Source organism: Phaeoacremonium minimum (genome assembly GCF_000392275.1).
Source record: "Phaeoacremonium minimum UCRPA7 unplaced genomic scaffold PA7_03_scaffold_371, whole genome shotgun sequence".
In the NCBI taxonomy this organism is placed as follows: Eukaryota; Fungi; Ascomycota; class Sordariomycetes; order Togniniales; family Togniniaceae; genus Phaeoacremonium; species Phaeoacremonium minimum.
Window position 1 is genome coordinate 562,130 of NW_006921275.1, and position 24,312 is coordinate 586,441.

Consider the following 24,312-nt stretch of genomic DNA (forward strand, 5'->3'; position numbering starts at 1 on the left):
ATGTAAATCGGATAGAGGGCGGGTGTGTGCTTTGTCGATGAGGAGTTCCTGTCGTTTCCGCCTAATGGCGTAAGGCGTCGGAGTTCAAGAATCGCTGTGACTAAGAGGAGAGAGTGGATGATCGTGATCGGTCAATAGTGGTACGTAAGCCGGCTTGATGATGTGTCCTCGGCGGTGTTGCCGGTCTCGAGGCTCTAGATTGAGGAATTCGGCGTGTACATACTGGTACTCGGGGGGACAATGTATTGATCGTGGATTAGAGATGAGGGCCAATCAGGTATAGTCATACACAAAAAACAGACAGAGCACAGCTACGTATCGACACCGTTTCGAAGGCATCATGAAACAAAATTCAGATATCCATTTGACGCCAACACGAGTACAATTCCACCACGATGTGCTTGCTGAATAGAGAATGCTCGTCGCAAAGAGCACAGCCTCCGCCGGTTGAGAACTTCTCGACTTGGACTACCCAATCTGGAAAGCATCTCATCAATCATATTCGCCATATGCTTGGCAGCCAAAGGGAACCGGCTCCGGTATACAACAGCGGTTCCGGATCCTGAAAGGTGGGCCTGGCCCCCTTTTCTCAATGGGTGTCCCGTCGCCGGTTTGCAGCTCGCCGAGTCCGCATCCGTCTCGATTGGGATAGGCTTACGAGGGTTCTACGGCGCTTCTCTTTGGCGTACCGTAGTTTATCTCATGCCTCCGGGGGGCGCAGCACGTAGCTCAAATGAGATCCTACACTTACATACAGGTCTTCTTCATATCCAACAGCATCCCGCACTTTCAGCACATGCAATATCTGCCCATGTCACTCAAAGACTGAGGCTGTGCGCAGCCTTGTCAACGTCCAATCTCCTGTTGTGGGGTGCGGCAGACAAGGCAGCAGATATAAGGTATGAAGCAAGAGAACACAAGCAGGGCGAGGGCGAAATCGTGGCGCTAGGCGGACCCAATCACGCCCTGAGGCATTGCGTGTCGTGAAGGTCGCCAAAATAAGCTCTACTGCTGCAGTAGCAGTGCGGAATGGCGAGCGGAGCAAGTCGTTGGCCCGACCCCCCGGCCGGAGTCGCATGTGTGAGATCGAAAACCATACCTGATTGAGCATGGTTTACGCCGGCTGCCCATGCACGACTCGGCCGCCCTCTACGGAAGCCAGCCAGATGGGTCTCCTCCTCTTAAAACTGTGTGCTCAGCCCAGCGGTTTCCGGGTAGTCTAATTCGATCCACTGTAACATACCTAGCATAGCAAGCAAGGGTTTGTCTGGTCGTTCTCGTTCTCTCAATCGCCTACGCAGCGTCTTAGTCTAAAAGCATAAATTATTTCCGTTCGGGTGAAGTGTCGTCTCTGTTGGTGGTGTCTTGTTGTGACTTTCTCGATACCAAGCCCGTCTTCGCTCGATTTTTGTAATCCTATATATCGATTCGTCATTAGGCCCACCTCGTATTTTTTTTATTTATCGTTGTTCATTCCAACCCTTTTCCTGGCTCTTCGATCCTTTCTTTCTATTTTCCGATTCACTTCTTGGGCCGATTGTGTCGTACTTTGAGATACTGCTCGTCATTTGTCAGCTGAAGACAATATTCACTGGCTCCCCTAGTTGTCGAGGTTGCAGCTTTGAGTTCAAGATAACGCATACCTAATCATCTGGTTTAGAGGAGACACCTGTTTCCAGAGTGAATACTTCTTTTGTTCTTTAGTTGAGGCTACGAGCGAAGCGGTTATCAAAACTCGACGCTGCTCGCTCGGGCTCTTCACACCTTGGCCGTTTCATCATAACTGGCGCTTAACTAAAGAGTATTTCATCTGCCCAGAACAACCCAACGACTGAAGAACTCATCTCAGTGAACAAACCTTCGCCATGGACTACCTGCTGCATACCGCGGCTCTTGTCCTTCGACAATCGACCGACGACACAGGTGGAGGCGATGCAACCAGCGAATTCCTCAGGGAATGCCGCCTGCACCCTGAACGCGACTGGTGCCACACCGGCTACTATGGCTACAAGCTCGACGTCGCTGCATATGCCGCTTTCATTGGTATCTTTGGCGTGTCTCTGATTGCATATCTTGTCACGTATGCAGTGACTCGCCGTGGTCTGGCGTTTACCATTGCCTTTCTCCTCGGCCTGATTTGCGAAGTCTTGGGCTATGCCGGTCGGGTTATGAGCTGGAAGAACCCTTGGGATGAGAATGGCTTCCTCATGCAGATTTGCTGCTTGACTATCGCCCCGGCGTTCATGGCTGCTGGTATCTACTTCTGCCTACGACGCATTGTCTTTACTTTCGGTCCGGAGAACTCGAGGATCCCTCCACCTTACTACACTAGGATTGTAAGTTGACCCCTTTACCACTATACACCGTTCTTGTCTGCATAGAGGCCAATATAGCTAATGACTCTAGTTCATCCCTTGCGATGTACTCTCGCTCATCCTGCAGGCTGTTGGTGGCGCCATGGCCTCCGTGGCCTCGCACAACAACAAGCCCGTCGAGACCGGCGACAACATTATGATTGCCGGCCTTTCGTTCCAGGTCTTCACCATGCTCATGTTCATGCTCTGCTCGGCCGACTTCGCCTTCAACGCGTGGCGGCGCCACAAGAAGCTCGGCGACGCCGCCTTCGACCAGTCCGCCAGCGTCGCCGCCATCCGCAACTCGTGGCTCTTCAAGGGCTTCCTCGGCGCCCTGACGCTCAGCACCATCTGCATCTTCTGGCGGTGCGTCTTCCGCGTGGCGGAGCTGAGTAAGGGATGGACCGGTCCCCTGATGAAGAACCAGCCCATGTTTATTGGCTTCGAGGGCGTCATGATTGTTGTTGCTGTCGTGTCGCTGAATGTCTTCCACCCGAGCGTCTGCTTCAAGGAGATGATGGAGGGCGAGGGCGGCTTTAGTCGCAAGAAGAACAACGCGGTGCAGGACTCGGGGTTGGAGTCGGGCGTGGGCAAGAGTGAGCAGGCTAGCGACACGGAGATGGGAAGCAGAGGCGCTACATCATCATGATAGCTACCCTCAGGTCTTTCTACGTGGCTATAGCTTGTTCACGCACTTTTCTACGTGGCTATATAGCAGTGCCCCAATACCCACTTGATATCCCTAGAGTTCGCGGGTACTACCGGTGTGCTCCGAATTTTATCATGGCTCTCATGATATCTCTGGTTTCTCAAATAAGCAATATAGGGAGAACTTGACATGTAGACTTGAACTTCAAAGAAAATGATGTCCTATAATCTCGTTATACGTGCAGCTGAGAAGCAATCATTCGACGTTGTTCACGCACTTTACATATCTGGACCATGGCCAATGAGGTCAGACTACGTACAGAAACCACGAGGCTGCGACAAAACGGCGTCGGCCACAGATAAGGCAGATTCACCGGCTGCATTGGGCATCACTGCACAGCCTCCACCAACAAAGTACGACTCTCATCAAAGGATACCCACGCTGATGCTATCATTACCTCCGCCAACTTCTCTTGCTCCTCATCCTTGCCGCTATTCAGACAATTCCCGTTCATCAGAAGATTTCTCAACGACCTTGATGTATGCAGCTTTGGCTTCGACTGCCAAGCGTCACTAGATCATTGTCAAGCCTGTCAGCTGCAGAAAGCCTGCCGGGCCAACACATATTCCCAGTGCCGTTGCGTTCTTGGTCTTTCGAGCAATTCACTACTGCGGGTCGCACCCATGGAGGCGCTCGGCGTGGTAGGAAGTATTATTGCCATCGTTCAAATTACCCAGAAAATCATCACGGCCTGCCAGTTCTACATCGGCGCAGTTGACGGAGCATCAGCAGACCTCAGAGTGATATTGATTGAAGTGTCGGCTCTCAAAGGGATTGTAGAGGGCCTACAGTATTTGACTGAGCCCAATGTCGCTGACTCGGCCTTCTTGCACCAGGTGGCTAGTGTCACGGGGCCGATCGAGGGGTGTAAAAAAGCACTGAAAGAGCTCGAGGCGTTGTTTCCGTCCACAGCAGTGCAGTCCAATGGCCAAGGATCGAAACGAAGAAAGCTTGATGCGGCTGTGGCAGCATTGGCGTGGCCTCTGAAGACGGGGAAAGCCAAGAAGCTTTTGCAGGAAATTATACAGTATAAGACAACGATCAACCTCGCCCTTACTGCGGAATTCGTGTATGTCATATGCTTCAACTATGTTACAATCTGTATGCGAGAACGGCAGCCTAATCTCAATAGTCATGACCTAAAAGATGTCAAGCGGAAAGCCGAACAGATCCAAGATCTACTCACAGGTAAGAGCAATTCCCTGGCCGAAACACTTTCGCTGAGCAAGCACAGAAAGCGAGCGTGAAAAGTTGTACAAATGGCTTGAGATCACCAATCCTTCTAATATTCACAATCGATCTCAGAGACTTTACGAACCTGGAACTGCATCGTGGATGCTGAACACCCCTGAGTGGCCTCTGTGGATCGAAGGAAAACATCGCTGCTTGTGGATCAATGGCATCCCAGGAGCCGGAAAATCAATTCTAGCATCTTACATGGCAGAAGTTATCGAGATGCACTGCAAGTCTTCATCGAATCAAAGCTCAAAGCTCGGCCACGCGTACTATTACTGTTACTTCGGTCACAACCAGGACGAGTCGTCTCACTTCCTACGCTGGATAATCGGTCAGCTTTGTAGACAGGCAAAACGAATCCCAGAAAACCTATATGATATATATAATTCGGGCAAAGAACCCTCCCTGTCAGCCCTTCTGTCCGCTCTACAGACTGCTCTGGAAGTTTTCGAGCGAGTCTATATTGTTCTAGACGCTGTTGACGAGAGCATGCCACGTGAGGATTTGCTTCGTGTCATTAGGGATATCTCAACAGATGCCAGATTTTCAAACCTTAGCTTGCTCGTGACAAGCCGGCAGTATATTGACATCGAGCAAATTATGGCAACTTGTTCTATCCCGATCAACATGTCGAACTCCTTCGTCGAAGAGGATATCGGGACACTAGTTCGATCTGTAGTCCAATCAGATGCAAAATACCAACGTTGGCCTGAGAATCTGAGGCTTGAGGTGCAAATTACTATTCCGAAGAGAGCGGAGGGGATGTAAGTTTTGTAAGCTAACATTATGTCACTACGCTCATTGTGCACAGGTTTCGCTGGGCTGTTTGTCAGCTTGACATTCTCAAACGACTCAAACCCGATGTATCAACCATCAGAGCTGCTCTCTCAAATCTTCCCAAGACACTCGATGAGACCTATGAGCGCATATTTCTCTCCATTCCCGAGGAGGAATGGCTGTGTGTACAGCACGTCTTTCACTGGATGATTTATCACAATGAATTATTTGGAGATAATATCCCTCTCTCCACACTCCTTCAGGCTATCAAGGAAAGCACTGGGAATCGTCTTCCCCATTATGCGGATCAATTCGATGACTTCGAAGGCTTACGCGAGCGCTGTGGCTGCCTAATTATAATTGATCAAGAATCCGTCGCATATAAAAAGACTTATAAGAGAAGCACGGTTTCTTTTGCACATTATACGGTTGAAGAGTATCTGAAATCGTCCAGAATCATTCATCGGAAAGTTGGATTTTTCGCGCTTTGGCCAGAGAGGATACACAAAGAATTCGCACAGATTGCACTGCACCAAGCATTGGCTTTCCAGCCAGGCGAACTTCCTAGTCACGTTGAATGCAATGAAGTGGAGCATTTTATCTCTCACTTGGATGGAAAGTTCAAGCTCTATTGTATGCTTTCCTCGATGCTACAGCTTACCATTTGGTCTGAAGCCATTTCATCCGATGTGACTTCAATAGAGCTTAGTGGAATGCTCATCAACCCTCAGAGACCAGCTTATTCTGATTTCGCTGATTGGATCACTATAGCATGGAATCACGATATCTTGGATCACAGCGATGAAATCGGACTCCATCCTCATTATCATTTCTGGACAATTGAATGGATGCATATATCAGATCCAAAAGTCGCTGTTTTCCTGAATTTTCTTCTTGCATCAGACTGTTCCGGTACAACAAGTCTAGCGCTCGCATTCGCAAAAGAACATTCAGTGCTAAGCCTGCTGCAGCAGAGAATAGAGATGGAAAAATTAGACGAGAATCCATTTAGTTTGGAGATTGAATCTTACAAATATAAAGGGTCGATACCTGAGATCGTTGCACCGTGGTCACGACAGCAGCCACATGTTTTCCAATGCATTTTAGACTTAATTTCAGCATACGGAGTAAGGCACTTTGATCTCTCGACGCTATTACTGCTGTATATTACTGGCCACCGGTATGAAGATCCCAGATGGTCGTGTCCCCTTGAAAAATTGTTGAGTTTAGGAGCAAGTGCAAATGGTCCAGAAGGAGCCTTTGTAACTCCTCTTCAAGTAGCTGTGTCATGCTGGGACCTGCATGGTGTGGAAACTTTGATCGAAGCAGGTGCCGATATTGATGGTATTGGAGGAAATGGCTTCAAGTTTGAAGAGGAATCGCCCTTGGAACAGTTGAACAACCTTCATGGGCAGAGCCCACTTCACATTGTCCAGTACTGTGAATGCAGCTACACAGAATATGCGAGAAGCCAGTATACGTTGGAGGAAAATGCGCGCGAGAACATAGAGACACTTCTATTAGAGTGTGGAGCGGTGGCTTTTCCGACGTGCGACTCAGAATCAGGATTTGATGATGTTCCTGAAGATAACGAATACTGGAGCGAGTAGGACCTGGGTGATAAGGCTCATTCGGAGGAGATGGCTAGTATTTTGTCCTGGTCTTAATTTTCGTTTGCGGCACAACTGGCGTAGAATAAACAATGGCGCGGCTATATTGATCAGTAATGTATCTGGCATTTGAAGACTTTCAAAAGATCTGGACAGGATTGATAGGGACAAGGTTAAACCATAAACTCAATTTAGCTAATCATTCAGGCCATATTTCATATGTGCGATATTGATAGCAGTCACTACCAGCTCATAAGCATGATTCAATGTCCACTATGCATGGTAATCAGTTCACTTGGATTCCCTTTTCATAGACCAAACACCGTCCTCAGCCAGGCGATCTGCCCTTCAACATTTCCCTCTAATTGCTCGCCGCCGTACACGCTATAGTGGCCACCCGCGACGAAACGCACTTCCTTCGGCTGGAGGGCCTTCTCATAGGTGGCTAGCGCCAGGTCAGCTGGACATACACGATCTTCCCGTGCCAATACCATAAGCAATGGTGTTGGGCTGATTTTATCTACAAGTGTCGCCGGCATATACCCTCGGATCGCCTCGAGTGACCGCAGCGTGACCTCGTTGGCCCACACCGCCGTACCTTCTGCGGTAATTGGGTTAACAAAACGGCCGAAGTGGGCGAAGCTGTCTGCTCCTGGAAGCGCGCAGAGTTCATCCTTGGCGGGACCAGCCGGGTCCGTGACCACAGGTACCATAGCCGGGCTGGGGAGGGCAGTGGCATCTGCGCCGCCGAGCACGGCCGTACAACGGTTCAGACGGTCTGCTGCAAAACGAACCTCGAGGTCCGGTAGATGATCATATCTCACACGACGGCTGATCGTCTCCCAGCCATTGACGAGTGGTGCCTGTGAGATGACGGCGCGGATTCGTTTGTCGATGGCTGCAACGTGCAGCACGTGGCCACCTGACAACCCAGATCCCCAGAGAGCAATCTTGCTGGGGTCGATAAGCGGATGTGCTGCTGCGTAGGTTATTGCGTCTTGGATATCGGCGACTTGTGCTGTTGGTAGCGCTTCGTGAGTTACGAACCCCGGACCCTAAAAGGGGTGGATTGTTAGTCTCTCTACTAATACGGAAATTCAGGGGTGGGAGCGGGTAGCGTATGGGGGAGAATATCCGGGGAAGATCATGAACATCTCGGCGAGATCACGGAGACTGACCTGAGAGGCACCAAACCCACGTGCATCGAAAGTGACAACAGCCATCCACAAGTGATGGGTGAAGTGGCTCGCCCAGTTCTGGAGGCCCATGCCTTGGATGGCAGTGAAAGTGGGGGCAAGAACGAGAGCAGGAAGCTTGTGTTCATTGCCATACGGAGCTGGTGCCAGACTGGGAGTGTACAGCGTGCCGGCAAGCACACGGCCGTCCGAAGTCGGGATCTGTATCGCGGTGGCGGGCATGGCAGCAGGGGTTGTGTTCTCTATGCCAAGCCTTGTACAAGTCTCTCAGAGCCGAAAATCGTCGGATTGATGTCGTTGGATTCTGTTAGATCGGGTTGATGTTGCTAAGTTCTTCAAAGCGAGAGAGCGACCATCCTTCTAGCCCGAGAGTCCAGCCCTCATATACACTCCAGTCCATCTTAAATCCTTCAGTCCATCCGGACAAGAGGAACTTCGGGTATAGTCCAGATTCTCCTCAAAGGCCCAGTATGCGTGTGTGAACTGATATTCCCCGCATTGGCAAAATTGGCATTTGTGGTGTCATGGAGAAAAGGCAATGACATGATCTGATGATAATCAGGTGGATCGCCTGCTATTGGTGCATAACGCGCCGTCCAGCCCTGGGGGCGAATGCCCAGCTTATGCCGCTAAAATCCTTAACGGCACCACTCATATAGCTTTGAGCCCCAACGTTACCTTCAAATCTGGCGAGCTGTCCGTTGCAAGCGCTCCAGATTCACCGTTGGCTTCGGGTGTTTGCTCTAGTGCATGATTCTCCTGACCTAGATATATGTGGGTGCGGGTCGAGACCTCGAAAGATGCCTTCGCGGTTGACTGAACGGGAGACAAACGTCCTTATTTCAGTTGACAGATTAGTTTACATATATTATAACCCAGATATTCAACAAAAGAATCGCACAACGCCTTCCCATGGACTAGTACACCCTCAGTTCTCCATTTCGACAACCACCTTCAATGCATCGTGTTGCGCAGCAGCCCCGAACGTCTCGTACGCTTTCTCCATTTCGCTAAATTTGAATTCTAATTGCAGAATTAGTCGTGTTGCCGAAGTCAGGATCTTCAGTCTGAGTAGGACTTACTATGTGTTATAAGCTTAGTCGGATCCAGTTTTCCGGATTGCACCAACTTCATAAGCATTGGCGTAGTCACGGTATCAACCAGCCTTGTCGTGATTGCTAATGTCATTCGTCAGTTTCTGATGAGGAGGATTATACGCATGATGATAGACTCACAGATGTTGTGTGCCCACAGATCTTCAAGGTGTAGGTCTACCTTCGTGCCGTGGACACCAACATTCGCTAATGTGCCGCCCGGAGCGAGGAGTTTCTGACATAAATCGAAGCTTGCAGGAATTCCCACAGCCTCAATAACTGTATCACATCCTTTCCCATCCGTTAAAGCTTTGATCTGCTCGACAGCGTTGTCTGGGTCAACTGTGTGAGCCGCCCCCATGGCTGTAGACACGTTGAGCCTATTGGTGTCTTTATCGACCATGATGATCTTGGCAGGGGAGTACATCTGAGCCGTAATGAGGGCTGCCAATCCGATCGGTCCTGCTCCAACAATAGCCACTGTTGAACCAGGCTCGACCTTGCCATTGAGAACACCGCATTCGTACCCGGTAGGGAAGATGTCACTGAGCATGACCATTGCAGCCTCATCCACTCCCTCGGGAATAGTGTAGAGACTGGAATTGGCGTGCGGAATGCGCACATATTCTGCTTGTGTTCCATCAATGGTATTGCCAAGAATCCAACCGCCGGACGTACAATGTGAGTACATTCCCTTGCGGCAGTATTCGCAAGCAGCACAGGAACAAATGCATGATATGAGGACGCGGTCTCCCTTCTTAAATGCCGTCACCGAACCTCCTGCTTCCTCAACAACACCGACACCCTCGTGACCCAATATTGTGCCTGGTGCACAAGTAGCTACATCGCCCTTGCGAATGTGTAGATCCGTTCCGCAAATTGTTGTCTTGGTGAGTTTTATTATGGCATCCGAGGGTGCCGTGATCTGGGGCTTGGGCCTTTCTTGCAGCTCAACCTGCCCAACACCCTTATAGACGAGGGCTTTCATTGTGGAGTAAAAGAGATTCTGTGACTTCAGGCCGTTATTTCTGATTACACTGCGTGATATGTTCTTCGCAGAGTGTATGCTAGCAATGCGCAGAGAATTCATCATGGGTACCTTGACATGAGAAGAAGTGAATGCAGTTGCACTGGAAGCCGGATGGCCCTTATAGTCCAGAGTGCTCCGTCCAGACCCCGCATAGTCAGAGCATGCATGACCTGAGAGTTTGGAGATGTTTGAGGGGCTGCTGCTCAGACGACCTGCACTGACGTGTGATGGTGGTGTGATATCTGGGGTCGCCGTGGCGCCGGTATAACATCTCATTGGCCGGCTTATTGTGGGGTATGTGGAGGACACAATCCAGGTCCTCGGCGACTTGCCTCTTGTGCATGACATCCAAATGCCAGAGATGTGTCTACCTTCAAAGACGACATGTTTGATCATAATCTACTTGATGTACAATTCGACGCTTCCGTATTGAAATTTTAAGTAACATGCCGCATATTATATACCCGCCAATCCGAACAGGCAAAAATATTTCCCATTCTCGAGAGTCCTCAAGATGGCTTGTGCGTGCACTGAACAGTGATTCATTCGGATCAAGGAATCGTAAAGTATGCCCTTTCTGGACCCATCAACGTCACTATTGGTAATTACGCTAACATCACCTTCTCAAACGGCCTTTAACAGGCACACCCAGGATAAATGTCGTGAGATGTCACCAGGAGGACACTGCATAGGTTCAGATGTCCGGTAGAATTTATGCGGCACTGATCCTTTGACAAATTCAGTCTCTGAAGTCGGCCGCCAATTATTGTATCACGATTATTTAGTTGGCCATTTCCTCGTCCGACATCGTTACTTCTAAAACCCTCTGAGGCAAACATTTCCAAGAACAACCTCGCCTAATGAACGGCACAGCCCGTTCCTCCTCGTTCTGGTTCATTGGCACGAAGACAACTTGGTCTCCCATGGTCGACGTAGCTGGGTGCTTAAGCTCCCACCATTCAATCCACTCTGCCCGAGGCTGGACCAGACGCCGTTTGCAAACAGAACATCTCAAGCCACCCGTCTCGCGCAGTAAGTGCGCCTTCTGCAAAAGCTTGGACAGGTGTGGCGGCGAGTTTTGCGGAAGAAGGTGCGGAAGCTCGTTGACCTGTGGAGCGCGATAGCAGGCTTGTAATGAGACCTCGAGCAGTGAGGGAACTCTGGAATGCTCTTCCGCTGCTGATGAGGTTGCGAATTTGGACCGGAACTGTGTCGTCGAGGGCAGCTCGGCGTCTTGCAGGAGGCCTTCGGTTGCCAGCTTTTCGGACCTCGGGTTAAGCGCAAAGGAAGAATATATCTTCCCTGTAGTATCTGAGAATTGAACAGGCGACCGAGCTAAGATATCGCCTCTTAAATGACCATGAAACTCCAACCAAGCCAGGGTCTCCTTCTTCGAGCCTGTTGAGACATCTTCATTCGGCGAAGCTTCATTTGAGGTGTCGTCAGCCGATACGACGACTGGCTCTTGTGGACGGTAGAACGGATTTGGAAACAGCGCCAAAGTATCGAGCTTGTCAGACGATGCAATGAGCTCAAGCAATTCAGCCGGGAGTGACCGGAGAGCGTTCTGCGCAACGTTCAATTGCGTTAAGTTCTTCAGTTTTGAGATGGCCGGCGGGAGTTCCCTGAGCCCATTCCCGCGTAGACTTAACACAGTAAGAAACTCTAGATTGAAGATCGCTCCTGGGACATGCTGAAGGCGGTTGCCAAATAAGTATAACTTCAAGGCGGGATCCTTTTGTACGAAGGGGACGCCCTTTTCCACGGTCGGAATACACGAGAACTGCGACAATCGCTCAACTGTCGTGTTACTGAGATATTCAAGATTGAGGGTACTATGGCTTGTTAATTTCTGGCGAGTCTGGGGTTTCAAAGTTACTTACGACAAATCAACGTTCTCGTCGCCATCTTCGATACAGTCTCGAATCTTTTGCTGTGCTGTCATCTCCGCAGCAGATATTGCAGCGGTTCTTTGAGCGCGTGGAGTGCTCATCAGCTGTGGGAGCCTTGAGTGAGTAGGGAGCTCTATCTCATCCATAATTGAATCTTCATATTCAGTGCCATCGCTATCCATCCACACACCACTATCGAACTGGCGCTCGAATGTCCTCTTCGCCTTCACGGCAGGTTGCGAGCCCTCGCCGACGGTCAATTCTGAGCCTGTAGGATGCTGATGATACCACGACCCAGCATACCGCTTCTTCCGGCGCGAATGGGTATAATTATCTAGAGATGGATCATCGTCACTGGAGAAGAAAGCCGGATCGCTAGATGTTGATGTCAACGGCGGCCGACTGTCCACGTTTGCACGCTTCCGTTTGCTGAAAGTTTGCGACTTTGCATCCCATGAGACAGCGGGAAGCCGCGGAAGCGTCGGCTCCTGTTCGTCGGCCATTGAGAGGGTCACGCGACAAGCTGTTGGATTCTGAATTTGCTTCCTGGAAGACCGCGCTTGTGGCGACCTGATGGTAATAAAAGACTTGTATGAATCTTGAAAATAGAATATTTATTCGTGAAGTGAAGTAACGATATGTGATCCTTGATATTCAATGACCTGGCGTAATACGTAGCGATGTCTCAGTGTAAGTGGTGAGTGAAGAGACGCGCTTGCTGCCGTTGGAGTAAACAAGTCTGGTTCGCGCCTGCAGTCCCCACACTCCTCGTGCTGGCCCGCCCCACACGGGTCGGTGCACGGTCCCCTGGAGACCCCTGACCCATGGGCTCTCCGTGATCGGATTGAAGAAACATCCCTAACCTCCAAATTACGACATCAGAGCTTCTCGAAACCCTCCAGAAAAGCTATAATATAGGCAAAGATATGGCTTCGATATGGTTATGGGCTCACGAAAGCATAGCGGCTGAAAATGTTTAACTTTAACGTATTTTGTAACATGTTCAAGGATCGCTGGACTGAATGATTACAAACTACCAACCCGAGCTAATCGGTGGAGTATCAGAGATCAAGGTTTGACGAAAGTTTGAGAAGACACGCTTGTTACTTCCTGTCTACTGTTGGTTTACATCGCTCTGTATTAAATAAGCAATGAGCCTTAGTGATAGCGGAGATCTCCGAGCCAAGACAACTTCAAGCCGGCCACCAGTTTCTCATGCTGGCCGGAGCACACCGAGCAGGCGTTCTCTTCTCGCCTAGGATAGCCAGTCATGGCCTGGGCTTCCTCAGGCAAGAGGCCCATTGTGCTAAAGGGTTTAAAATGTCCTTGACGTCGATATGTATCTGGAGGCAGAACAAGGACTCAGTGACTTCGGAGAGATTAAGTGTCAGCCCAACTGCGTGTATGTTACCAAAGCCACCATATCCCATGCGGCTGTAGTAGTGTATTGAATTCCATGTCGAGTCAACCCCGAGTTTGTTCCGTGGGTGATTTAACTATTAGTCCTACTAAATATCTCGGCCGAAGCGGACGTGGGGCTGAATTCACTCGGCCGAATTTCTGATCACAATCAACGCCTTTGTATTGAGAAAACGAAACAACAAAATGGTCGCGATAAGCTTGCCCTTCCTCATTGTGTCGTCACGCGTTGGCTCGGCATATTCCGCCAGAAAACACTAGGGAATAATTGCTTCTAATAGTAGACAATAGATGTTAGACGAAGAACCGCAAGACTTCATCCACAGCTGACTTACTTGGCAAAACATCTATCTTAGCTTCATCTGCTTTCAGCGTTAGTAACAGATACGTCGTATAAGTAGTTCTAAATAAGGCGGCTACAGCTTTTTCAGATTCATCAATCGTGTTCGTATGCTATCAAGCATCCCAGACGCGCTTCCATTTTGCATAATGGCACAATTAATCACCATGATGCAATCCTAAGAAGTGGACCAAAAGCAGAGTATTATTTTACACACCCTGCAGTGTTGAGAACAGAATTTCCGCATACTCATTTCAGAAGTCATCTGATACGAACTGGAAGGAATATATTGACGTCTAGACAGCTGTAACAACGTCGATAGGCTTCTCCGAGTTCTTCTCTAAGAGATCTCGACCATGCTCGGAATCAGATTCCCTTGCCGGAGATCCCTCCAAAACAGTGTCCTTGCCAGGTTCCTTATCCAACAGCTCTTGCTGGTTCACTGCATAAGACTCAAATGGGAACCTATTAGCCTCGAACATAGCAGGATCCTTGAACACATATGAGAGAACAATATAGATGAAGGCTCCCATAAAGACAGCAAACAGCCAACCCAGCTGATACAGATGAATCCAGCCTTGAGAAGTTGACGAGGTCTTGTTGAACTGGTATGCAAATCCAGGACAAACTGGCCAGATGGCCATGATATATGCAGCATATGCTTTCCAATTCCATCCCTTAAAGTACCAATAGTCTGAATTCTGATTAGCAACATTAAGACGAAGCGATGCAATTCAAAACATACCCTTGTTAGAAGTATAGAGTGACAGTACATCAACATTGCCTTTTCGCAGGACGTAGTCAGAGACAGCAATAGCTGGGATGGCTCCCAAAAATAGACTATAACCGGTGAGGAAGGTAAGGTAGGCCTTTGCAGTTGCAAGAATGTGCCAAGGTTGAATAACAAAGCCAATTGTCAAGCCCAAAACCATTCCTCGGTTGATGTTGATGTATTTCGGCATCAAGCAGGCCGTGTCGGCTCCGAAAGAAATCATGTTGGCAGACAGATTCTTGATTTGCTCAGAGGCAGCCATCAAGATTGCAAATAGAAAGATGGCGAAACGCACACCACCGCTCCAGTTGTTGGTGAGGACCACGTCGCATATGTCCCACAGATTCCAGTATGTCTTTCCATACTTGTATGCAATTGCATTGGTACCGAAGATGCCAATAACACAAACCAGCGTCTTGAAAAATGTGATCGTAAGGAATTGGGGCCAACCGGTGGCGCTGGGTTTGACGGCATACCTGGCAATATCGGGGTTGGAAGCAATCAAGGGAGAAAAGCTACCAATAATAGCTTGCACGCTGTACACGAAAGCCCAGCCTAATTTGGACCCGGTCACTGGGTTTGGAGTAGCTGCGTAAGACACAGCACCCTTGTGTCCAACTACCATACAATATATGAAGAACCCAATCGTGATCGGAGGAATGATCAGTGCCTTGAGCGTCCAGAAGTGTCGCATTTTGTGGACTTTGAGAAACATTGCCGGATAGGATCCGATCCATACGATGAAGCAGGCGACGAATTTTCGTGTTGTGATGGTGGTGCTTGCGGGAAAGGTGTTCGGCATTTTGTACCAAGCATCACCAAAGACGCATCTAGACTCGATGTTAAGACTCGTTAATGAATGATCAGGGTCAAGACCATACCTGAAGGCGACATCAAGAAACAGGGAACTTTGATATACAGTCACACCGATCCAAAGCACTGATACCACTGCTCTTGTGAAGACGGGGAATAAAGACCCATACATTCCTATCACAACTAATCAGCCAACTTCTCAAGAATAAGAGAAAAGGAGCAATCATTTTTTTACCGAAAGAGACACGTTGAAGTGTTGGAAATCCAATATGATATTTTGCTGATTGACGAGAGTTCAGTGCCACTGCAAGTCCGCTGATCAAGGAACCGACAACACAAGCCAGAATTGCTTGCCACCAGTTCACGTTCAAAGCGAGAAGAGACGATGCGGCAGCCCAAGCTCCAGATGTGAAATTGTAAGAATACCAAACGGAAAAGTAATGCACCCAGGACCAAGTTCGCTCAGAAGGAGGGCTTGGATCCATATGGGCATTTGACCAAATGAATCCATGGCTGGAAGGCGCAAAGTCGGAAGTCTGCACCTCAATGGCGTTCTTGAAACCCTCTTTGGTTGTCAGAGCAAGCTTGGCCTTGCGGCCGGCCTCGCGCACATTGCGCTTGCCGATCATGGTGATGATTCAGTGGTGAGAAAGTATACGTATTGGACAACAAGACCGAAGACGACGGAGAGTTCTTGAGAAGAGAAAAGTATTCGCCGAATGCACGAGCTCTTGGTAACAAATTCGCGGCAAAGCAGGGTAGTGTTGACAATCCCGGGCTCTTGGGAATAACAGTAACTTTAAAATAGTCAAATGCATCTTCGGAACTGAGCGAGCGTCCAATGATACCAATTAGATTAGATACACCGTATCTTGAGCCGAGATAGACAATCTACGTTATCGTGTCAACGGCATGCCTATCGGGCTGAGGCTAGACTACATGGAGCGTTCAGTCTGGGGGTCTATTCTAGAAAGGTGAATAGACCACACACTTGAAAGTCTCCCGAGCGAATGCATTGCACTATCCGCCCAGAAGGCTGGGTTTTTATGCACCCTAGAGTACGTATTGCACTTGACATTCGCGCTAAGAGCCAAAAGCGTGGAGTAGTTGTTTGGGATACGCTTCTTTAGAGATAACGACAGCTCGGCCGAGGGGTTTATCAGTGCCTGCTAGACTAGACGCTATCCACTATCGGAATCTACTCTTGACCCTGCAATTGCATCGAAGCCAATGACAGAGCCTCATATGATGAGATACTTGTAAGTGGCAAGAATCTCTGAGTGTTTGTCAAAAAAGAGGATTGTCTTGTCCAAGTGCATTCATTGCGAAGATTATCAGGAATAGCAATACCTCGATCTGATTTGCAAAAGTGATGATGGCAGTCGGCAACACAACAGCACCCGAGGTCCCTCTCATCTCTCTCGTTAAGTCCACTCCGGAAGAAGTCTTACATGCTCTATCGACCATCGGCTTTATTCATTTAGACCTCGACGGCACTGGCATTACGCAAAATGATATCGATCGAGCGTTTGAGTTGTCCGCACTCATTCACTCGGTTCCAACTGAAGAGCGAGCCGGCTCGCTGAAAGATGCCTCGGGAAACGGGTACTTCGGCATGAAAGGATCTCTCGATGAGCGAGCTTCATCTAAGACAGATCTCAAGGAGAGTTTCGTGTGGGGAAGATATAAGTCTGCTGCTGGGCAGACCGAGACAAATCAAGCTCTACCGACTTCAATCCAGCAATATAGACAAGAGATCGTTGAGTTTGACAATAAGTGCTTTGAGGCTTCTCTAAGGGTCCTTGACATACTCTCACAGGCATTTGACGTGCGTTCAAATTAATTCAATGTCTATATTGTACTCGAACCGACTGACATCGTGCATAATACCTAGCTGCCTAAAGACTTCTTCCGATCAACCCACAAAGATGCAGGCTCTAATGGTTTAGCACTCCTGAATTATCCAGCATTAGATAAACCGCCAGCCGGCGACGATATCCGAGCTGGGAGTCATAAAGGTACGTACAATGCAAAATTAATCAAGTCTTGATTGTTCTTGACTAACGAAATAAACAGACGTGAGTTTCACAACTCCAATACTTTCTCTATAGTGAAAAACGCCCTAATCTGGATAGACAAGTGGGGCGATGTGACACTGTTGTTTCAAGAAAAGAACGGCCAACCAGGCCTTCAGATATACTTGCCTCTAGAAGCCACAAAGAAGCAGAAGGGTATTCAGCTCATACAAGGCAAAGTCGACTTGGATTCAGGGACGTGGATCTCTGCACCAATTATCCCTAACACCGTTCTGGTGCGTCTTTCTGCATGCATGTGGAGATAGCGATATACTTACTTGACTAGGTCAACGTTGGATTGACACTAGAAGGCATGACGGATGGTCTTTGCAAGGCCAATATCCATCGCGTAATATTTCCCAAAAACGCAACAACTGAACTACCAAGGAATAGGAAAACCATAGCGTACTTCAGCACGCCAAGTCATGACATAGTGAGTTTCGACGACTGGAATTGTCTTTACTGTATAAATACTAAAGTTGTCGATCCAGACCATGAATCCTGTCAAGCCAGGCGGTATCATCGTGGAGAAAGATGGTAATATCGCACCTGCTCCTACGCTCTCCTACCTTTTTCCTATAGCTGATATTCACGACAGGTGCACCAAATGTTGGCGAGTTCTTTCAGGAAAGACAGCGTCTTGCGCAAGTTGCGTAGTATGCTTAAGGGCTAGGTTTGATCTGTGCATCTAAATCTCGTAGGATAGCTCTTCCCGACTCAACAGCCTTGTCTTTGAGAATGATATATATCCAACATACGCAAGACACAGTGTCTGAGAGCAGTGGATTGTGTTCAAATTGGGATGGTGCAACGTTGAACAGATTACCTGCTGTTGGCGCTCTCTGGTACAAAATGCGTGGTGAAACTTGACCTCAAATAACATTCTCTTTCCTTGGCCAATAGTCTAACTGGGCATGTTTCCAGAGCAGAGATCACATGCTAAGCTCATTGTCTTAAGGTCCGTGAAAGCTTTTGTCATAAATAGTAGCCTATCACCTTATCAAAGCGACCACATTTTGATATCTCCGAGATATCAATGCTCCACTGCTGCCCCTCACAGGTCCATCGAAACACCCTTGAACCAGAAGCGGCAGCTCCTCATCAAGTTCCAGAGTAACCAATGGCTTGGTGACGTCGTCCACTTGTCGGCAGTCGACTTCCTATCGGCCCCTGCCGCAAGTGGGCTGGCTGCATACCGTTTTTGGTTCTGTCGTCCATTATTCGTCGCAGTGATTGAGTGTAGGCGTGAAATGATCCGTACTGATAAGGTCGATGTCGATCACTGCACAATTGCATTGTGGGTGTCCCAGCGGTATGGATAGTACAATTAGATCTGGTTCCCTCTGGCGAGATGAGCAGAATGTGATCCTTCCTTCTGGGACCGCTGTTCATCAGGTTGATATCTTGTGTCTCGCAATTATTTGAAACAGGAAAGATTGATAACTATTGTGTCTAACTATTAGCGAAATGTCTTCTGAAATGATTAATGAGCCTTCTAGCTCGGAGGAGAAGAATATCAATATGGATACAGAAAAGCAAGCCTTAAAATCCCACGACGTGGACGCGGCGCTTGATTATCTGAATCATGAGGATACGACAATCATGTCTGAGATCGATGAGAAGAAATTAGTTCGCAAAATCGACTGGCGGATTGTGCCACTGATGTGGATGTGTTATAACCTGCAATACTTGGACAAAACATTAAGTAGGCGTCAAGCAGAAGTTCATCCTTGTGTTATATCTGACTTGATCCAGTAAACTACGCCAATGTCATGGGACTTCAAGATGATACTGGTATCACGGGCAACCAATTCTCGCAGCTGGCTCTCGTCTTCTACGTGACATATCTAGCCTTCGAGTTCCCTACGGGCTATCTTATGCAACGCCTGCCTACAGCAAAATATCTCGGAGCGAATGTGGCACTCTGGGGCCTCATGGTAGCTCTCACGGCAGCCGCCAAGAACTGGGCAGCCCTTGTCTCCTTGCGAGTGCTCCTTGGCTGCTTCGAGTCTGCCGTAGCGCCAGCGCTGATCCTTCTCACGACAATGGTGAGTGCCGAATAGTCTGCCAAAGACCTGTACGAATGACTCCGATATTGACATCATGAAAGTGGTATAAACAAAAGGAACAACCTCCTCGTATGGGGCTTTGGTATGTTGGGACTGGAACAGGAAGCATCATCGGGGCGCTGTCATCCTTCGGATTTCAACACTACACAAGCAAGACTTTCACATCGTGGCAGATTATGTTTCTAGTCTTTGGCCTCATTACCATCGTCGTCGGCGTTCTTGTGATTCTGATCATGCCGGACAACCCTATGAAGTCTAGTCTCACGCACGATGAGAAGATATGGGCCATCGAACGTCTACGCGAAAACAAGACCGGCGTCGAGAATAAGCACTTCAAGGCGTATCAAGTCTGGGAATGCTTCAAAGATCCTCAGACATGGTTGATCAGTCTCATCACCATCTCCTCGAATGTCCCTAATGGTGCAGTAAGTTCCTTTCAGGCGACAATTATCAAGGGTTTCGGGTATACCTCCAAGGAGACGGCTCTGTTGTCGATACCATCTGGTGTTGTGGCTTGTATCTCGGTCATTAGCTCGACATGGCTTGCAGGGCACTTCAATCAGCGCGGGCCTTTCGTGATCATGTTTTGTCTCATAGGAGGTGTGCTTGGAGGGTGCCTCTTGGCCTTCGCACCAGGAGATAACAAAGCGGCTAAGCTGACAGGCAACTACCTCACCAACTGTATCGGCTCTTCTTTACCCATATTATACTCGTATGCAGGAGCCAATTTTGCGGGTCACACGAAGAAAGTCACGATGAATGCTATTCTCCTCATGTCTTTTTGTGAGATGCCCCTCCCTTTCCCCGGTCACGATCAATACTGACATCAATGTAAGGTCTTGGTAATATCATTGGGCCGTTGACCTTCCGTGACGCGGACAAGCCAGATTACCTTCCAGCCAAGATCACGATTGTTGTAACGACGACCTTTGCTTGCTGTGTGACAGGCATCCTGATGGCGTACTACGTGTGGGAGAACAAAAGGCGAGACAAGCTCATGGAAGGGGTAGAACATAGAGAGAATAGCGAGTTCTTCGACTTGACAGACAAGGAGAACTTGGAGTTTAGGGTGAGTCCATATCTATCAAACGTTGCATTGGCAATCCATATGCTAACCTAAGATGTAATAGTACCGATGGTAGAGCAGAATGGTGCTTCCCACTGGGATTAAAGCGTCTTAATGGTTTAGTCTGTGGTGGGTTGCAGGACATAGACGCAGGCGACGGAAATAAAGCTCTAGGGATATTAGGATATTGGGATACTGCCATTGCGTCATGGAATGCAGGAGACGGGGGCAAAGAGACCAGACCCAGACGGGGTTATCCGTTTGACGGGAATTGGGAGTAACATAGACCATCATATCACAGACACAAGGCACGGCTATCATACTTTGTCGGTGAACGCATTTTATTGTAATCGCGAAAGCAGTGTCCCTCCACTCATCAACCACACTGCACTCGGGTATGTAGCGATCATCAACTAGCTGTCCACGTCCTCACATCTAGCTGCCTGCCAGACAAACAAGCCATCTAGATGCTCATGTGAAAATGCCATTTCCGGCTATCCACCCATGCAGTATTACCTGCCTGTACGAGATCCATTTGGTACACTAAGGACGAAGAAGCTGCGTGAAAAAAGGAAAGTCGTTGATGCAAGATATCCGGACCCCAAACGCCCCTTTTTGTGAGGTGATTTTTTAGGTAATCCATCTTCTATCCGCAATGAGGTTGGTCAAGAACGATTTGTCTATCCGCCCATATCGTAATGCCTTGCAGATATCCGAGATATACCCATCCAAACGTCATGAGAACAGCCGCTAGGAAAGGAAGTCGACGCGAATCGTCTACTTCCTTCGGAAAGAGCAGCCCTCAGTCAGTCTTGCCTTACCACCAGTCGGCTGGCAGAGAACAGTGGTGCATCCTTGGCAGATGACGACAGTCTGGGCGTGGGAGAAGACAGTGGTGATGGTGAAGCAGCCGGGGCACTTGACGTCCATGAAGAATGATCGGGGAGCGGGCACAAGGGTCTATGCGAGCGTTAGTGGTCGTGCTAGCGAAGACATTGTAGGTTGAACAACATACCTTGAGCTTGTGCTTCTTGGCCTCAGCAGCAGGGCTGGGGTTCAGCAGATCAACGGCGAGAACCTAGACAAATCATGTTAGCATATCTGGAATATAACCCATTCGAGTTTCCTAGAATAGCCCGGTAAATCCGCCAAAGAAAGTCGTTGAGAGGTGCCAGTGCGTCCTCGGGTCGTCTCTGAACTCGTACTGTAGCACTGACTGCGCTTGCCAAATGTACACAGATGCATGCAGGACAATCCCGTGCTAGCTTCAATACGAGCCGTCCAAGTGACCTCATGCCCATTTTGCCGGCTTGTTTCTCATTTGTCTGAGAACGGTTGTATGGATTCTATCCAAGGCAGCGCTGAAGACTGTCTAGAAAAATTCTCGTCTTGAAGCGCCGATGAACGACCATCAAGATAGCCGGGACTAATCCAGTTGAGGCAATCTTCGATCCAAAGCCTACACCGTCATTGAAATGGTCGATAGCACTGCAGATGTAGTTGAGAAGGAGCGGCGAACAGCAGCGGCTGTCTTGACCGCCTTCCCATCTCATCGTTGCTCGTGCACCGACCATGGTCGACAAAGCCACCCCACACTCATCAAATACCCATCCATAAGCACAATGGCGGCGATCACATGTGTGGTGTTTGAAATCCCGGTGAGTTTATCGGTCTTCGAGTCGAGGTTTGAATCTGGCAACCTCGTCGTCTAGGCACATTGTCGAGACTTTCTTCGGCGGAATCCACTCGCACGGAACAACAGTAAAATGTCAGAATCGGCTTACCATCTTGACTGATTGATTGAGAAATTCTCTGGATGCTCGAGATGATGTCGATGAGAGGAAGATTGACAAGATCTGCGGACGTCAAGGGTGGTTGAAGGCTCGTGGTCGATGCTTGAGGTGGGAGGGACGGAGGTCTCGCAAAGGAGGAGAAAAAGTTCGCCTTAGCCAGAGACGACTGGCGTTTAGGGCAGTCGCAACCCTAATAATTTCGCCGTAGAGGCAACAGCGAGCACGTGATAAGAATCGACCTGCCTCGATTGGGGGGTGGCGCTCTGGAGAAAAAATTCGGATAATCTAGCACCGGGTGCCCCACTCCTAGAGAGAAGCACTCACCCCCACCAGCTCCAGGGTCGACCTACAGGTACTTACATGCAGAAGCTCTTAGTGGGGTTGAATCACTATGGGAAGCATACTGCGTCAGCTTCAGGCACCTGCTTAACGCAGGACATGCACCCTTAGAGCCCTTCAGCTTTCTGACTTTGTTCAAGCAGTCGCTTCATATTAAGCAATTACAACAAAGATGGCAGCTCCTACAGATCAGCGTATAGCTGTTCCTATTGATGACCCCAATGCTGATACAGAATGGTATGTGAAACTGTCGCGGAATGCCTGACCAACACGCTGATCCGTAACCCAGGAACGAAATCCTGAGGAAACATGGTGTCATCCCCGAGAAACCACCCAGCCCAACTCCTATGATCGAAGAGGCGATTCTCGAAGGCCGAAGATTAGCACACGAGAACAGGCTCGAGGGCAAGGACCTTGATGAGCTTGACGAATTAGAGGATGACGAGGACGAGGACTTTCTGGAGCAATATCGCCAGAAGCGGATGAGGGAGCTGAACGCATTAACAAAGAAGTCTATACACGGCGATGTCTACCCACTGTCGAAGCCGGACTACTCGAGAGAGGTTACTGAGGCTTCCAACAATGGTCCAGTGTTCGTCAACCTAACATCGCCGTCTGGCACAAACGTTGAATCGCGAGTTCTGTCACAACTTTGGAAACAAGCTGCAAAGGAGTACGGGGACATCAAGTTCTGTGAAATGAGGGCAGATCAGGCTATCGAGGGCTACCCAGAGCGCAATTGCCCGACGATCCTGGTCTATAAGAATGGGGATATTGTCAAGCAAGTGGTCACACTGGTCACGGTTGGAGGCGTACGTATGAGCATGCTTGACTTGGACAAGATCTTAGTGGAAGTTGGGGCGGTCCCCGACACAGACATGAGGGTTCTCAAGAGGCGAAGGGCAGCCGAGGATGCCGAAGAGGAACGGGCTATGAGCAAAGGCATCAAGAGCAGTGTAAAGTCTAACAAAGACGACGATGACGATGACTGGGACTGATCGATTCAACAATTGGTAAGTATGCGGAGATACAAAACTTGGCGCAAGCAGAACCGACGGCTCCGGTCCAGCGAGGCTGGTTGAGATTTGGTCACCAGCCTTTAATAACTTGATGATTCGGAGGGGATTCTGTTCTGCAGTTCCTGGCGTAGCCGATTCAAGGCATCGCTACAACCGATATTGCCGGCATGGGTGTCAAGAGCACGGGGTCAGCTGCGCACCGAAGCCCAAATTCCAGGCGACCCTTCTAGAGCCATATCTTTGACTCTCTACGACAAGTCATGGAGGTTCTCAATGGTAGACCCGGATAGAATAGTTTCACGAAGTTTGAACTATGTCCATCATAGATAGGGATGTATAAGGGACACTACTTTCTGGATCGAACTTTGTAGAGATTGCCATCTCGATAAGTGTGACCTCGTTGTCTCCAATAACATAACTCCAGAGTCAAGTGGTGCTTGTAGATTCAGACTGTGATTAGAAGGCCTATGGATGGCCACCTAGAAAGGGTGAAGGTGGGTGAGACAAACACTTGAATTTTTCATGTTCTTGAACCATACTATGTGATGCTGCTAAATTGCAATAGCCTTGGTGCAAATAACATATTCATTAGAGAAATTGAAAAGCTATGAATCAAGGATGGAAAACACTGAGAGAAGCTGTAAGGAAGAGGACAAAAGAGTGGGGGCGTAGTGAATGTTACTATGTACCATGCTAAGTGGTGGAGTTA

The 24,312-nt window shown here is 48.9% G+C and overlaps 7 protein-coding genes across 7 annotated transcripts; 3 read left to right on the forward strand and 4 right to left on the reverse strand.

Annotated features, from left to right (window-relative positions):
- Window positions 1-1,865: 1,865 nt before the first annotated feature.
- UCRPA7_4919 (putative parasitic phase-specific protein psp-1 protein) lies at window positions 1,866-3,003 on the forward strand (the record flags this gene model as incomplete). The annotated part of the gene is made up of 2 exons (XM_007917470.1): window positions 1,866-2,336; window positions 2,407-3,003. 2 exons carry the CDS (start codon window positions 1,866-1,868, stop codon window positions 3,001-3,003), a joined length of 1,068 nt encoding a protein of 355 aa, XP_007915661.1.
- Window positions 3,004-6,994: 3,991 nt separating this feature from the next.
- On the reverse strand, window positions 6,995-8,104 carry UCRPA7_4920 (putative peptidase s15 protein; the record flags this gene model as incomplete). Its single annotated transcript, XM_007917471.1, has 2 exons — window positions 6,995-7,741; window positions 7,865-8,104. The coding sequence occupies 2 exons, from the start codon at window positions 8,102-8,104 to the stop codon at window positions 6,995-6,997; spliced, it is 987 nt and encodes a 328-aa protein (XP_007915662.1).
- Window positions 8,105-8,810: 706 nt separating this feature from the next.
- Window positions 8,811-9,667, reverse strand: UCRPA7_4921 (putative alcohol dehydrogenase domain protein; the record flags this gene model as incomplete). Its single annotated transcript, XM_007917472.1, has 3 exons — window positions 8,811-8,905; window positions 8,965-9,060; window positions 9,118-9,667. The coding sequence occupies 3 exons, from the start codon at window positions 9,665-9,667 to the stop codon at window positions 8,811-8,813; spliced, it is 741 nt and encodes a 246-aa protein (XP_007915663.1).
- A 4,286-nt stretch (window positions 9,668-13,953) lies between these two features.
- On the reverse strand, window positions 13,954-15,123 carry UCRPA7_4922 (putative allantoin transport protein; the record flags this gene model as incomplete). The annotated part of the gene is made up of 2 exons (XM_007917473.1): window positions 13,954-14,351; window positions 14,403-15,123. The coding sequence occupies 2 exons, from the start codon at window positions 15,121-15,123 to the stop codon at window positions 13,954-13,956; spliced, it is 1,119 nt and encodes a 372-aa protein (XP_007915664.1).
- A 3,108-nt stretch (window positions 15,124-18,231) lies between these two features.
- Window positions 18,232-20,528, forward strand: UCRPA7_4923 (putative allantoate permease protein; the record flags this gene model as incomplete). Its single annotated transcript, XM_007917474.1, has 7 exons — window positions 18,232-18,275; window positions 18,378-18,496; window positions 19,073-19,365; window positions 19,560-19,811; window positions 20,043-20,169; window positions 20,223-20,455; window positions 20,517-20,528. 7 exons carry the CDS (start codon window positions 18,232-18,234, stop codon window positions 20,526-20,528), a joined length of 1,080 nt encoding a protein of 359 aa, XP_007915665.1.
- Window positions 20,529-21,229: 701 nt separating this feature from the next.
- On the reverse strand, window positions 21,230-22,239 carry UCRPA7_4924 (putative 40s ribosomal protein s27 protein; the record flags this gene model as incomplete). Its single annotated transcript, XM_007917475.1, has 3 exons — window positions 21,230-21,412; window positions 21,468-21,530; window positions 22,237-22,239. 3 exons carry the CDS (start codon window positions 22,237-22,239, stop codon window positions 21,230-21,232), a joined length of 249 nt encoding a protein of 82 aa, XP_007915666.1.
- A 517-nt stretch (window positions 22,240-22,756) lies between these two features.
- UCRPA7_4925 (putative phosducin family protein) lies at window positions 22,757-23,582 on the forward strand (the record flags this gene model as incomplete). Its single annotated transcript, XM_007917476.1, has 2 exons — window positions 22,757-22,821; window positions 22,874-23,582. 2 exons carry the CDS (start codon window positions 22,757-22,759, stop codon window positions 23,580-23,582), a joined length of 774 nt encoding a protein of 257 aa, XP_007915667.1.
- Between the last annotated feature and the right edge of the window lie 730 nt (window positions 23,583-24,312).